This window comes from Salmo trutta, chromosome 12, assembly GCF_901001165.1.
Source record: "Salmo trutta chromosome 12, fSalTru1.1, whole genome shotgun sequence".
Taxonomy (NCBI): domain Eukaryota; kingdom Metazoa; phylum Chordata; class Actinopteri; order Salmoniformes; family Salmonidae; genus Salmo; species Salmo trutta.
Genome location: NC_042968.1, coordinates 69,592,194 through 69,607,171, shown reverse-complemented (window position 1 = coordinate 69,607,171; position 14,978 = coordinate 69,592,194). Strand labels below are relative to the sequence as shown.

The 14,978-nt window shown below is 46.6% G+C and overlaps 1 protein-coding gene across 1 annotated transcript in view; it reads right to left on the bottom strand.

The window, feature by feature from the left end:
• Window positions 1–14,978, bottom strand: part of LOC115204080 (dynamin-1) — a gene marked incomplete in the record, with an annotated part of 71,458 nt that overhangs the window by 5,486 nt on the left and 50,994 nt on the right. The window contains 8 exon segments of the mRNA XM_029769379.1: window positions 385–421; window positions 1,746–1,804; window positions 1,806–1,944; window positions 2,232–2,473; window positions 2,774–2,950; window positions 3,563–3,577; window positions 3,838–3,949; window positions 5,017–5,126. Coding sequence (XP_029625239.1) covers window positions 400–421; window positions 1,746–1,804; window positions 1,806–1,944; window positions 2,232–2,473; window positions 2,774–2,950; window positions 3,563–3,577; window positions 3,838–3,949; window positions 5,017–5,126 — 876 coding nt within the window.

Genomic DNA, 14,978 nt, shown 5'->3' with positions numbered 1-14,978 from the left:
TAACGAGCAGCTCCGGTCAGGTGTGTGCGTGTATGTGTGAGTGTGTGTATGTCTGAGGGTGTGTATGCATGTGCGTATCTAGAGGTATCCCCTGACTTTTTTCATCGACACAAACCTCTCCCAAACTAGAAAAGAAACTTGACTTCAGCAGACAATAACAAAACCAGCAAGGCTCACACAGTGACACAAACGCACAAACGACCTGTGTGTGTGCTTGTGTGTGTTTGTCCATGCAATGCTAAAAGAGGCATTAGGGAGTGCTCTGAAAAAAAATGAAAGAAATTGAGAGCGTGATGGGCATGCAGTGAGGTGACGGTATCTAAGAGAAAGCAGCATGAGGAAGAGGAGGATGAAGATGATGACAGTGATTAGTACCAAACGTACCAGAAGCTTTAGTCCTCATTGGTCACTGATAGTGATTCTGAAAGAGGAACCATAGTCAACGGTGGGATAGAGGTGTGGTGAAGGAGATGGACAGGAAGAGGAATGCAAACAAACACATACAGGTTACAGTGCAGGAGAGACTCACGTCACATGACAAGGCTCTGTTCTCTCCATGGACCAATCAGATTTGGAGCATTATTTGAAAGTTATTTGGGGTAATTGGTTTCAGCATTGCTGCTATTGTTTGAGGGTTATTTGGGGAGACTGGTTTTAACACGGCTGCTTTAGAGCCATTGTTTGAGGGTTATTTGGATGTTTGAGGGTGTGTGTGAGCGAGAGCAGTGTCAGGCAATGTGTGTCTCCCTAAGTAAGGCAAGCTGCTGCCCTGACCGTGAGTTCAGATCAGTACAGTGTTCATTAGCTCACAACCACAGGCAAGCACAAGGCAAACGTTAGCAGTGCGGAGGCAGTTTCACAGAGAAGGAAAATTAAAAACGCCCCCTCTCATTCTCTCTCTGTCCCTATCCTCCCCTCTCTTTCTCTCTCTGTTTATTTCCAACACGGAGATAGGATGGATAAGAGACACTATTCCTAAACTATAAAGACTAAGGTTGGGAGAGGGGGATGTAGGATAGTTCTCTAGTACAAAACTATAATCTAGCAAAGGACGCAACCACAGAGGAGGCCACTAGACTAGACTACTAGTGAGGGGCTACTGGTAAGGGCTAGGGGAATGATAAGAACATGTGGCCTTAAGTCAAGGCACAACTGTACCACTAATAGTAAAGGTAATTAAAGCCGTTAGTTCCTGGAAGGTTCTAGTAGTTTGTAGGAAATGTAAGTCACTAACGCCTGAAACCTTCTTGGCAGTTAGCAATGTAAATTGGTACAACAACCTAAGTCAAAGATATGTTACGTGTGTGTATGTGTGTGTGTATGCAGTGTGTGTGGCAATGTTTTACTACAGGAGCTGGGCTTTTGGAAGGGTCCATCTATGACATGTCTCCCATCCATCCTACCTCTACCTCCCATCTCTTCTCTAGCTTTCAGCACCCTCTGGACCTGACGTTCTCTGTCTATCTGGCTCTGTCCTCTATCACACCAAGCTCTCTCCCCTCTCATTTACCTCCAGCAATCCTCCTGGCGTCTTCACATCCCCCTTAGCAACAGAGAGCATTGACACTTCAGCTTAGATGTGATTTCATCATCATCATCATCATCATCACCACTCTCATAGTATATCACTTACAGAACCTCATTGGCTTGTCTGTCTCCCTGTAGGACCTAGTGTAGTGTCACACATTGATAGGCTTAGGGACTTTTTGCGTTGAGTTGTAACATTTGGGTTCGTTTTCACTCACCTGGGCACACCGGGGGGTGCGCGGTTAGGTCGGGAGGGGACTGATGGGGGGGGGCCCACCGAAAGGGTCCGGTGAGGCCCCTGGGCGAGAGGGGACAGGGGGGCCAGGAGGGAGGCCAGGGGCTGAGCCACGGGAGACAGGGCGACCAGGGGGACCTGGGGGAGCCCTTCTGTTTGGAGTGGGACTGCTGGCCGGGGACCTGAAGGGGGGGAGAGAGAGAGAGAGGCTGAGTGCATCGGCAGGCAGTTCTCTTTCACACCAGCAGGGGAGGCTACAACATCAGTCCTACTCCCCTCATCCTTTACTCCACACTCTCTTCTATTCCCTTATTACCCCTCTCCTTCCATCCATACCTTTTACTCAGAGCTGTTGTCCTCCTTCCATCCCCTCCTTCCTCTTCCTCCCTCCATCCATCCATACCTTCACCCATATAATTTGCCCTCATTCCCTTCCTCTCCTTTCCTCCCTCTCTCCCTCCATTCGTACCTGCCCCCGGAGTTGTTTCCCCCCGGCCTCAGCCAGGAGTCGTCTACAGGCGGCGGCATGGCTGTGGTGACAGTGGTAGTGCTGATGTCCCCGATGATATTTAGGGCCTCCCTCAGGGCGTGGTACATGCGGAGCATTTCGTCGCGGTGATGGGCCTGCTCCTGGGACTCCTCCATCAGGCTGTTCTGGTCCCCAGAGTGGTACAGGTTGGCCAGCAGCTCCGCGTTGATGAACTCCTTGGTCTGTGTGGAGGAGGGGGAAGAGAGGGGAGAGTAAAGGTGAGGAACGGGGGGAGTTGGAGATGTACGTTTTTGTTTACAACAATAACTTAGGGAAAAGTGGCTGTGGAGATGAAAGAGGTTTTTCTTCCTCCCTTGCACTTAATTGACCCATTCTTGTCACTGATTGGTTAGAGATTCCACAGGCCAGCTGGTTTCCCAAGTCTAAACCAATCAGACACAGATTCAAAGACAAGGATGAAAATCCGCTGGCCCTACAGAAGATTACCACACCACAAGCGAAAGCGACCAATGGGGACTCACGTTGTTGATCATGAGGTACATGATGGTCTTGGGCATGAGGTCCCTGACGGTCTTGTTGACGATGGCCATGTAGGAGTCCACCAGGTTGCGGATGGTCTCCACCTGTCTCTCCAGCTGGGGGTCCATGGAGTGCATGAAGTTATCTGAGCCGTTCTCTCCGTCTCCACTTTCACTCTGCTGGAGGACAAGGCCAGGGAGGAGGGGTTGGAGGATGAGATGAGAGGTAGAGTGGAGAGGTAGAGGGACAGGGATAGAGGGAAGGAGAGAGGGATGGGAGAGGGAGAAAGAGAAAGAGAGAAATATGTGAATGAGAGTTGAGAAAGAGAACGATGGAGACAAGTGATCGCTCTAATCACAACGTACTGAAATAACCTCAATATCACACATCATTAATTACATCTACTATATAGTCCTAAACTGGCGAGAGCCATTGGAGACAACGCGTCTCCTTCTGAACCACTTTCTCTTGGCTCACGCCCCAATGATAATTCCTTCATTTGCTTAGCCTATTCCAATCGGATGGTTGTATAATGCAGCTATGGCAGAACCCTGATGAGAGCGACATTTGAACTTTCTGGTCTGGTGCGAATGATGAATGACTGGGCCGTTGATTAGAAACAGCACCAATGAGGCGAGACGAAAAAGGAGACTGTGCCTGTATAAATCTTTAGGGCCAATCAGAGTTCAGTATCAAATTCAATTGCCAACGCTAGCTTGAGCATAGGTGAAGAGAAAGCTGTGTAAAAGGGGTGAAGCGTTGGAATAGACATCACGACACAAAGCACATACCTTGCCCTCCTTTTCCTATAGGGTCCAACAGCAATGGAGGACATATTGAGGAAAGGAATGACGGAGGGAGAGAAAGAGAGAGAGGGAAAGAGAGAGAGATGGTGTTAAACGTTAGATGACTGACGCCACTAGGACTGTGAGAGCAAACCATCATCACAATCAGCTATACTGTATGTTTTGGACCGGCGGAGTTACTGACGAAATGTACAGGTGTGTGTGTGTGTGTGTGTGTGTGTGTGTGTGTGTGTGTGTGTGTGTGTGTGCGTGTGTGGTACCGTGACGCGTTCAGGATACACCCCGGCTCTGAGGAAGGAGGCCTTCCACCCATCTATGTCGTCCTGAGTCTCGCAGGCCAACTCCAGCTGACGGTAGTCCTTATACACATTCCTGTGGCCACAAAGGGGAAAGTCTGAGTGTGTGTGTGTGTGTGTGTGTGTGTGTGTGTGTGTGTGTGTGTGTGTGTGTGTGTGTGTGTGTGTGGTGTGTGTGTGTGTGTGTGTTTTGATAGTGAGTAGGATTTACATATAGGTAACTGCCAAAATAAAGGAAACACCAACATAAGGTCAAGTCAAATCAAATCAAGCCTTATTTATACAGCACATTTTAGACATGGAATGCAACACAATGTACTTCACAGGAAAAAAAGTTATAAATAAACAAAACAAACAAGATTAAAAAAATGTTTAAAAAAGAATGACAAAAACTGAACGACTAAAAGTGTCTTAATATGGTGTTAGGCCACCACGAGCCAGAACAGCTTCAGTGCACCCCGGCATAGATTCTACACGTGTCTGGAACTCTATTGGAGAGATGGAATACCATTCTTCCACAAGAAATTCTATAATTGGGTGTTTTGTTGATGGTGGTGGAAAACGCTGTCTCAGGCACCGCTTTAGAATCTCCCATAAGCATTCAATTGTGTTGAGATCTGGTGACTGAGACGGCCATGGCATGTGGTTTACATTGTTTTCATGCTCATCAAACCATTCAGTGACCACTTGTGCCCTGTGGATGGGGGCATCGTCATCCTATGGGGGCATAGCCATGGTAGCCAAAATAATGGCCTACCCAGTATTTTTACACATGACCCTAAGCATGATGGGATGTTAATTGCTTAATTAACTCAGGAACCACACCTGTTTGAAAGCACCTGCTTTCAATATACTTTGTATCCCTCATTTACTCAAAGGTTTCCATTATTTTGGCAGGTACCTGTACATTCTTGTGGGAGTGAGTGGGACATGTCACAGTACTGAGCAACCCTACATGGTAAGGAGTAGGAGAGGGATGTTTGCATGCCTGCGTGGGTGCTTGCCTTGAATGACAGAGAATGCGTGTGGTCAATGTGTGGAGAGCTGTTATGTGTGGATTCAGCTATATTACTTTACTTTTTGAGGTCTGAAAAGATTTGGCAAACTATCATTTCTGATTGAAATGTCCACCTAAGAACTAACCTTTGCTCAGTGTTGAACAGGGCGAAGATCTGCTTGCTGGACATGAAGCTCTTCTCCACATCCCTCAGCCTCAGGTTGTCCACTTGGAGCATGTACTTCTTCTCTTTCTCCTGCAGGGGGCAGAGTCAACAACACACAGGTTAGAGAAAGTACAGCATGAACCCAAAAAGACACAGAGAGAGAGTCAGAAAGACTGTCAGACAGAAATGAAGAGCGAAAGAGGCTGATTAAATTAATGACAGAGAAAGGAGAGGGATACATATACATATACAGAGGGAGAGAGGGAGGGGTGGAAAAGAGGCCCAGCAAAGTGCCTGGTTGTGATTAAAGCAGTGTAACTGTAAGTATCACAGAAGAGAGAGGGGGGCTGGCGAGCCTTACAGCACACAGCCTTCACCACAGCAGCCTGGTGCATGCAAAAAGGAGGTAGGGCGAGAGAGGAGCTAGACTTTCCTTGACTACGAGAGAGAGAGAGAGAGAGAGAGAGAGAGAGAGAGAGAGAGAGAGAGAGAGAGAGAGAGAGAGAGAGAGAGAGAGAGAGAGAGAGAGAGAGAGAGAGAGAGAGAGAGAGAGAGAGAGAGAGAGAGAGAGAGAGAGAGAGAGAGAGAGAGAGAGAGAGAGAGAGAGAGAGAGAGAGAGAGAGAGAGAGAGAGAGAGAGAGAGAGAGAGAGAGAGAGAGAGAGAGAGACCAAAGCTCAGAAAGACAGTCGAAAGAGACCCAGAATCCAGGGATGTGAACCACAGAAGTGAGTCCAGGGCAGATGGGCAAAGTAATACACACCCGGTGGTCACACTCCACTGAGCTTCACAACCCACTGTTACTAAAAGGAGCGTATGTGTGGCCATATACCAGAGTTAACTGTAGAACATACTAACATACAGGATCTCATCACGGTATCTCTGTGCATTCAAATTGCCAATGATAAAGTGCAATTGTGTTCATTGTTCGTAGCTTATGCCTGCCCGTACCATAACCCCACCGCCACTCTGTTCACAATGTTGACATCAACAAACCGCTCGCCCACACAACGCCATACACGCTGTCTGCCATCTGCCCGGTACAGTTAAATCCAGGATTAATCCATGAAGAGCACACTTCTCCAGCGTGCCAGTGGCCATCGAAGGTGAGCATTCGCCCACAGACATCTGTAGCATTGTGTTATGTGATAAAACTGCACATTTAGTGGCCTTTTATTGTCCCCAGCCCAGTAATGATCATGCTGTTTAATCAGCTTCTTGATATACCCCACCTGTCAGGTGGATGGAATATCTTGTCAAAGGAGAAATGCTCACTAACAGGGATGTAAACAAATTTGTGCACAACATTTGAGAGAAATAAGCTTTTTGTGCGCATGGAACATTTCTGGGATGTTTTTTTCAGCTCATGAAATATGAGACCAACACTTGACATTTTGCGTTTATATTTTTGTTTGGTGTAGAACATGAAAACACGTGAGTCAGTCTCCACGTAGCTACTCTTTCGTATGCTCTACCCCAAAACGCACAAACTCCCCTATGACTACGGAAAAGCACAGTTTCTCTTCAACATGTGTCCAACCACGGCCCTTCCCTTCCTAGCTCTGCCCAACCCATTCCCTGTACATACACCATAACCAACCTCCCCTCGTCAAACGGGTTCAGACCTGCACAGTCAAACGGTCAGAGCCCCCTAAGGATGGACACACACACACACACACACCGCTGTGGAGTGACGCTTAACAGGCCAAGTTAGTGTGCCCAGGTGTCTACTACCGGAGACTAAACACGCGGTTACCAGGGACACAGAGGGTGACGTCACCACACTAAACAAGTCCCAGTCCTCCCTCTACTCTCTCATCCCAGGGAGGGAGCGGCCTTTCACTGACTCACACATTTTCCTTTCCCCTGGCCAGCACAAAAAAAAAAACGAAACAAGGGAAAAGTGAGGAGAGGGAAGGAGGTATGAAGAGAGGCAGAGAGAGTGGAAATGAAAGAGACAGAGTGAGGAGAGAGAGAGAGGGATAAAGGGAGTGAAACAGAGGGACAAACTAGAGAGGAGGGGGTAAAAGAGATAGACCAGAGAGATGGAGGGATTAGGAGGGAGATGGAGAAGTGTGAGGAGAAGAGGAGGAGCCAGAGTGACATAGAGTTGGCACTAAGCCATGGATGGCCCCATAGACACAGACTAATACACTGCACTCTGAGGGTTCACTGTGCACTTTATCACTCAGACAGACTGCTATAACACACACACACACACAGATTGTGTATGGAAGTCATCAGAAGGTGTGTGTTGGGGCAGACCTAGAACTCCCCCTCTCCTCCCCCTCTCCTCCCTCCATCTCCCAGTAGAGACTGAGGGAGACTGCAGACAGACTGAGTGATTCTCCATATGTTCCTATAAAACCAGCAGCGTCAGCCCGGCAGCATGGGACACACTAAAGGTCAGACAAACACACCCGTGCACTCACACACACACACTCTCACACACACACACACACACACACACACACACACACACACACACACACACACACACACACACACACACACACACACACACACACACACTACTCTATCACAGACCACACATCTGAGCAGAGACAGATAACTCTCTTCTGGAAAAGATTCAGCTCAGCGAGTGTGTGAGAACGTGTAACCATTCAGCTCAGCGAGTGTGTGGGAACGTGTAACCATTCAGCTCAGCGAGTGTGTGGGAACGTGTAACCATTCAGCTCAGCGAGTGTGTGAGAACGTGTAACCATTCAGCTCATCGAGTGTGTGGGAACGTGTAACCATTCAGCTCAGCGAGTGTGTGGGAACGTGTAACCATTCAGCTCAGCGAGTGTGTGGGAACGTGTAACCATTCAGCTCAGCGAGTGTGTGAGAACGTGTAACCATTCAGCTCAGCGAGTGTGTGAGAACGTGTAACCATTCAGCTCAGCGAGTGTGTGAGAACGTGTAACCATTCAGCTCAGCGAGTGTGTGAGAACGTGTAACCATTCAGCTCAGCGAGTGTGTGGGAACGTGTAACCATTCAGCTCAGCGAGTGTGTGGGAACGTGTAACCATTCAGCTCAGCGAGTGTGTGAGAACGTGTAACCATTCAGCTCAGCGAGTGTGTGGGAAAGTGTAACACACCTAAACATTTAAGACACCAACACACCCAGCCCTTTACTTAAACCTCACTCCGGTCAGTGTTGATGCTAGGTATGTATAAACCTATCAGACAAACCACAGAGTGAGGAGTTGAAATACTTTCCATTGTTTTGTTTAGCTTGTGACTAATACCAGCCTAATTATAAAGCCAGAGGAAGTTCACGTTGGATTCATAAACACACTTCACGTCCCACTCCAACCCCTGCTTGGGTAATCCAAACAAGGGCCCCACACAAATGCTCCCTCCAAGACACACACACACTCATACACACACACACACACACACTTGCTAACACATTTGTATTTCAGCACACATACACACAGCATTCAACACATTCATACTATATATATATATATATCACTACCGTTCAAAATATTGGGTCACTTAGAAATGTCCTTGTTCTTGAAAGAAAAGCAATTTTTTTGTCAATTAAAATAACATCAAATTGATCAGAAATACAGTGTATGTCACGACTTCTGCCAAATTCGGTCCCTCTCCTTGTTCGTTCGGCGGTCGACGTCACCGGTCTTCTAGCCATCGCCGATCCACTTTTCATTTTCCATTTGTTTTGTCTTTGTTTTCTACACACCTGGTTTCTATTCCCCAAATTACATGTTCATTATTTAACCCTCTGTTTCCCACATGTTTGTGTGTGTGTTTATTGATTGTTCATGTCGGTACTTGTCAGCTGGTTATGTTTGCCGGGTTATGTATTTACGCCCGTTATTTTCGAGTTACCGGTATTTCTCCGCACTTTGAGTATTGTCTGTATACTGGTGCTGTCGTGGAATTAAATACCTTGTACACTCATTTCTGCTCTCCTGCGCCTGATTCACTGCACCAGTTACCCACTGCTTGACAGTGTAGACATTGCTAATGTTGTAAAAGACTATTGTAGCTGGAAACGGCAAATTATTTATGGAATATCTACATAGGCGTACAGAGGCCCATTATCAGCAACCATCACTCCTGTGTTCCAATGGCACGTTGTGTTAGCTAATCCAAGTTTATCATTTTAAAAGGCTAATTGATCATTAGAAAACGCTTTTGCAATTATGTTAGCACAGCTGAAAACTGTTGTTCTGATTAAAGAAGCAATAAAACTGGCCTTCTTTAGACTAGTTGAGTATCTGGAGCATCAGCATTTGTGGGTTCGATTACAGACTCAAAATGGCCAGAAACAAATAACTTTCTTCTGAAACTCGTCAGTCTATTCTTGTTCTGACAAATGAAGGCTATTCCATGCGAGAAATTGCCAAGAAACTGAAGATCTCGTACAACACTGTGTACTACTCCCTTCACAGAACAGCGCAAACTGGCTCTAACCAGAATAGAAAGAGGAGTGGTAGGCCCCGGTGCACAACTGAGCAAGAGGATAAGTACATTGGAGTGTCTAGCTTGAGAAACAGACGCAACACATGTCCTCAACTGGCAGCTTCATTAAATAGTACCCGCAAAACACCAGTCTCAACGTCAACAGTGAAGAGGCGACTCCGGGATGCTGGCCTTCTAGGCAGAGTGGCAAAGAAAAAGCCCTATCTCAGACTGGCCAATACAAATAAAAGATTAAGATGGGCAAAAGAACACAGACACTGGACAGAGGAACTCTGCCTAGAAGCCCAGCATCCCGGAGTCACCTCTTCACTGTGGACGTTGAGACTGGTGTTTTCCGGATACTATTTAATGAAGATGCCAGTGATAAACTTGGATTAGCTAACACAACGTGCCATTGGAACACAGGAGTGATGGTTGCTGATATTGGGCCTCTGTGCGCCTATGTAGATATTCCATAACAAAATCTGCCGTTTCCAGCTACAATAGTCATTTACAACATTAACAATGTCCACACTGTATTTCTGATCAATTTCATGTTATTTTAATCTGTCTCCACACACACACACACACACACACACACACACACACACACACACACACACACACACACACACACACTGGTCCAACACACACACAGCTGGTCTTTGGGAGTTGTTGTGGGATTGAGAAGGTTGCATCTGGTTCGGGAGAGTGTGGCTTTTCAGGTACATAAGGTTAGAAGGGTTGTTCCTTTAAGAGTTGTGTGTGTACGTGTGTGTACGTGTGTGTACGTGTGTGTACGTGCGCACACGTCCAAGCGTGTGCGTCAGTGCACACGTGTGTGTGTGTGTGTGTGTGTGTGTGTGTGTGTGTGTGTGTGTGTGTGTGTGTGTGTGTGTGTGTGTGTGTGTGTGTGTGTGTGTGTGTGTGTGTGTGTGTGTGTGTGTGGAGACAGATTGAAAAGTGCTGGTGACTTGGGTTTGCATCAAAGCCTGGAGAAAACCAGCACAGCATCTGGGAGCAATAACCTAGCTCCTAACCCCTCATTACCACAGCGACTGGGCCTTGGGCGGGGGCCAACGGCAATTTTCTAAATGCTCTTTCTTTCCCCTCCCTACCTCCCTCCGTTTCTCCTCCTTCATTCTCTTTCTTTCATTCTCAATAAACGAAAACTTCTAATGTGGGCGAAAACTTCTCCAACTCTCTCCTGCAGTGTGATGAGTGAACATGAGATGAGACATGAGAGTTGTGAACCATGGAGAAGGCTTAGGTTTGGGACCTGTCTGAATCCCTGTCCTTTATTGAACACAGAGGACGTGAAGAGAGAGAGGAAGGGAGAGACATAGAGAGGAAGAGAAACGGGGGGAAAGAATGGCTCGATTCCATTCTTTTTGAATCAGAGGTTAAGGGAGATAGGAGAGAGAGATCAGAAAGTAGTAAAGAGAAAGAGAGACTAGATGAGGGAAAGGGACTGTGGTTCGTTTGGTCCGGCGCTACCCTAAGAAGGACTCCTGCACCTTACGGGTCCAAAGTGGAGTAGGGTAGAAAGTAGGATAAAAGTACTAACTCTAACCCTTATGTTCAACCCTAGCTTAACCCTAACCCCTCCAAGGACGCCCCAGCTCCCAATTCCAAATGTAACCACTTCAACTTTAGTTCCTCCTTTTACGGTAACTATTTTCCCTTAGTAACATGAGGGAAGAAGCCAGAGGGAGAATAGTCGATGACACAATCTCCTTGAAACCTTAATACAACTTTACGACTATATTCATTTATAGTAACACACAATGCAGCCAAACTGTAAAAACATGCACAGCAAATAATTTACAACAGTAATATTTTCCCCTGCTAAAATTGGGCTATTTCGAGACAACGTGTAAAAAAGTGTGGTGCTGGACTTCAGTCTCCACTCAAACATCTTGGAAACCATTGGCAAACCTAAGGCTCGTTTGTGCTTTGCATAGTGTCCTGTGTGAATGACCACAAATAAAAACAAATCTCTAAGAGAAGGAAGCAAGGTTCTCTACTACAGATAAACAACGACTCATTCAACCAGCACAGCAGCAGTTGAGTGCAGGTTTACAAGTCAATGATATTTCCCTCTTTAGCGGGTAATTGCTAAATGTCTAATTATTTGTTATATTTAACTCAGTCATAGGTCATTCCAACACCCCTGGAGCAAACGGTGACCTTTTACAATCAATGTTGACCAGCAGCAGTCAAAAGGGGTTTGGGAGGCTCTGTCTCTCTCACAAACGACCCCTGCTGACCACATAAACACATGTGGACATTCCAACACCGCTGGGGAGGGTCATCAATGAGAGGGCAATGTTGAGTTAACGAGCGTGTGTGCGTGCGTGTGTATGTCGTCTATAAATCTCCAACACTTCAGTACGTTCAAAGAGACTAGTCTGCAGTCACACACACGCACACAAGTCCACATACAAAAACGGCAACGTACACAAACGCAGAAATCTTGAGGGACCCAAATATTTTTGCGGTCGTACACAAGCAAACACACACACAAATACAGATGCACACAAATACAGACACACACAAAACCAATGTGGTTTTCCTGTATCACAATGTTGCCTATTGTGCTAGGCTTGCTCTGAATTGCTTCCCTTACTGTAGCTCTTGTGAAGTAAGAGTTGGAATGGGAGGAGGAAGGCATTTATATATATATATATATATATATATATATATAGAGAGAGAGATGCTTCTATGAACGTTTGAGGGATATGAAACTCTGTAGAGGTGAGTTGGGGAGTATGGAGGGAACACGAAAGAAGAAAACGTATTGAAAGAAAAACAGACGCCACAGATGTTTATCTCATCAGCCAGGGGCTGGAAAGAGAATTATTCACCCTGCCTGCTTGACTTGCTCCTTCCCTCGTTCCTTCTCTTGCTGTGTCCTCTACCAGGCAGGGGTCGCATCTCATTCCGCTCATCTCAATTACTTTCTCTCTTTCCCTCTCTTTCTACCATTCCCCCAACTCCCTCTCTCTACTCTCTCTCTACCTCTATCCCTCCTCTCTCTACCTCTATCCCACCTCTCTTTACCTCTATCTCGCCCTCTCTCTACCTCTATCCCACCTCTCTTTACCTCTATCTCGCCCTCTCTCTACCTCTATCCCTCCTCTCTCTACCTCTATCCCTCCTCTCTCTACCTCTATCCCTCCTCTCTTTACCTCTATCCCTCCTCTCTCTACCTCTATCCCTCCCTCTCTCTACCTCTATCCCTCCTCTCTCTACCTCTATCCCTCCTCTCTTTACCTCTATCCCTCCTCTCTCTACCTCTATCCCTCCTCTCTCTACCTCTATCCCTCCTCTCTCTACCTCTATCCCTCCTCTCTTTACCTCTATCCCTCCTCTCTCTACCTCTATCCCACCTCTCTCTACCTCTATCCCTCCTCTCTCTACCTCTATCCCTCCCTCCCTCTCTCTACCTCTATCCCTCCCTCTCTCTTGCCTCCACTGGTTTTAGGTGAAGCCCTCCTAGCAGTGCATTACTGCTCTCCTTATCATCAGATATTGTTGTTTATTTAAATAGCTATCATACAACTCTCTGAAAGCCCTACTCTAAAGCTGAGCTGTAAGCAAACTGTACAGCAGGACCAACTGGAGTATGTCTGACAACAACCGTTGGTCTGACTGTGTCTCACACACGTACCAACTTCCGTGGATGATGCAATGTGTGAATAGGGAAAACAATGTGGTCAGTTCTGGTGCAAATAGAGAATAGGAGTGAGAAAATGTGTAGACATCACTCTATACTTCCCCATGGCAAAAGAAACGGGGGGGGCTAAATAGTTTGGCATATGGCAGCATTACTCTGATCCAAAACTACTCATTGTAATTTGACATACTATCTAATTTCATTTAGAAGTTTACAATCCTGAGGTTTTCTTTGAGCATTTCTTACTAATCCATCTGGAGTGAAAGCATAGAATATGATTTGAGTCAGCTTGTATGGTTTTGGCTTCAGACAAAGCTCCTCCATAGTGCTCAAAGACTTACACACATTACTGCACGCACGCACACACACACACACACACACACTCACACACACACACACACACACACACTCACACACACACACACACACACACACACACACACACACACACACACACACACACTCACACACACACACACACACACACACACACACACACACACACACACACACATTTGTTTTACTATCCTTGTTAGGGTTGCAAATTCTGGGAACTTTCAATAAATTCCCTGTTTTTCCCAAAATCCCAACAACGATTTCTGGAAAACCTGGGAATTCTCTGAAACTTCACAAAATGTTGGTAAAACTAATCCTTGTGGGGAACGAACAACTGATTAAAATCCTATTTTCCCTAACCCCTAAACCTAACCATTAACCTAACCTTAACCCTAACCTCTTACCCTAACCCCTAACCTTAATTGTAACCCTAAACCTAACCCCTAAGTCTAAAATTGAATTTTTCCTTGTGTGGACCGACTTCTAGTCCCCACAAGGATAGTAAAACCAAAAACAGACACACAAAAACACACACACACTCACACACACACACACACAATTACACACACACTTGCACACACATGCACACACAAACACATGCACACAATATCCATCTAGACCAACATTAAAAGAAAATCATGACAAGGCTGGATAAGTTGGAGTCAGTATTGGTTTTCAGTGTGTCTGGCCTGGCATCATAGACAAAGGATGTGAGTTGAAGTTGAGGCTTCTTGGATGTCCAAACTGTGGAAACAATGTTGGTGCAGCCACAGCCACCCTCCATCCCTCATTCCTTCACTCTGCTATTCATTTCTTGAAAAACTTGAAAAATCCCTTTCTTTCCCACTCTCCATCTCTCTGACTTACCTCATTCTTTACCTCTGTTTCCTCTCAGTAGTGCTGCCCTAGCTCTCTCTCTCTCTCTCTGCCCTAGCTCTCTCTCTCTCTCAGTAGTGCTGCCCTAGAGCTGTCCCTCTCTCAGTAGTGCTGCCCTAGCGCTGTCCCTCTCTCAGTAGTGCTGCCCTAGCTCTCCCCCTCTCTCAGTAGTGCTGCCCTAGCTCTCCCTCTCTCTCAGTAGTGCTGCCCTAGCTCTCCCTCTCTCTCAGTAGTGCTGCCCTAGCGCTGTCCCTCTCTCTCAGTAGTGCTGCCCTAGCGCTGTCCCTCTCTCTCAGTAGTGCTGCCCTAGCGCTGTCCCTCTCTCTCAGTAGTGCTGCCCTAGCGCTGTCCCTCTCTCAGTAGTGCTGCCCTAGCGCTGTCCCTCTCTCAGTAGTGCTGCCCTAGCGCTGTCTCTCGCTCTCATTAGTGCTGCCCTAGCTCTCTCTCTCTCTGCCCTAGCTCTCCCTCTCTCATTTCTTGAAAAAATTGAAAAATCCCTTTCTTTCCCACTCTCCATCTCTCTGACTTACCTCATTCTTTACCTCTGTTTCCTCTCAGTAGTGCTGCCCTAGCTCTCTCTCTCTCTCTCTCTCTCTCTCTCTCTCTCTGCCCTAGCTAT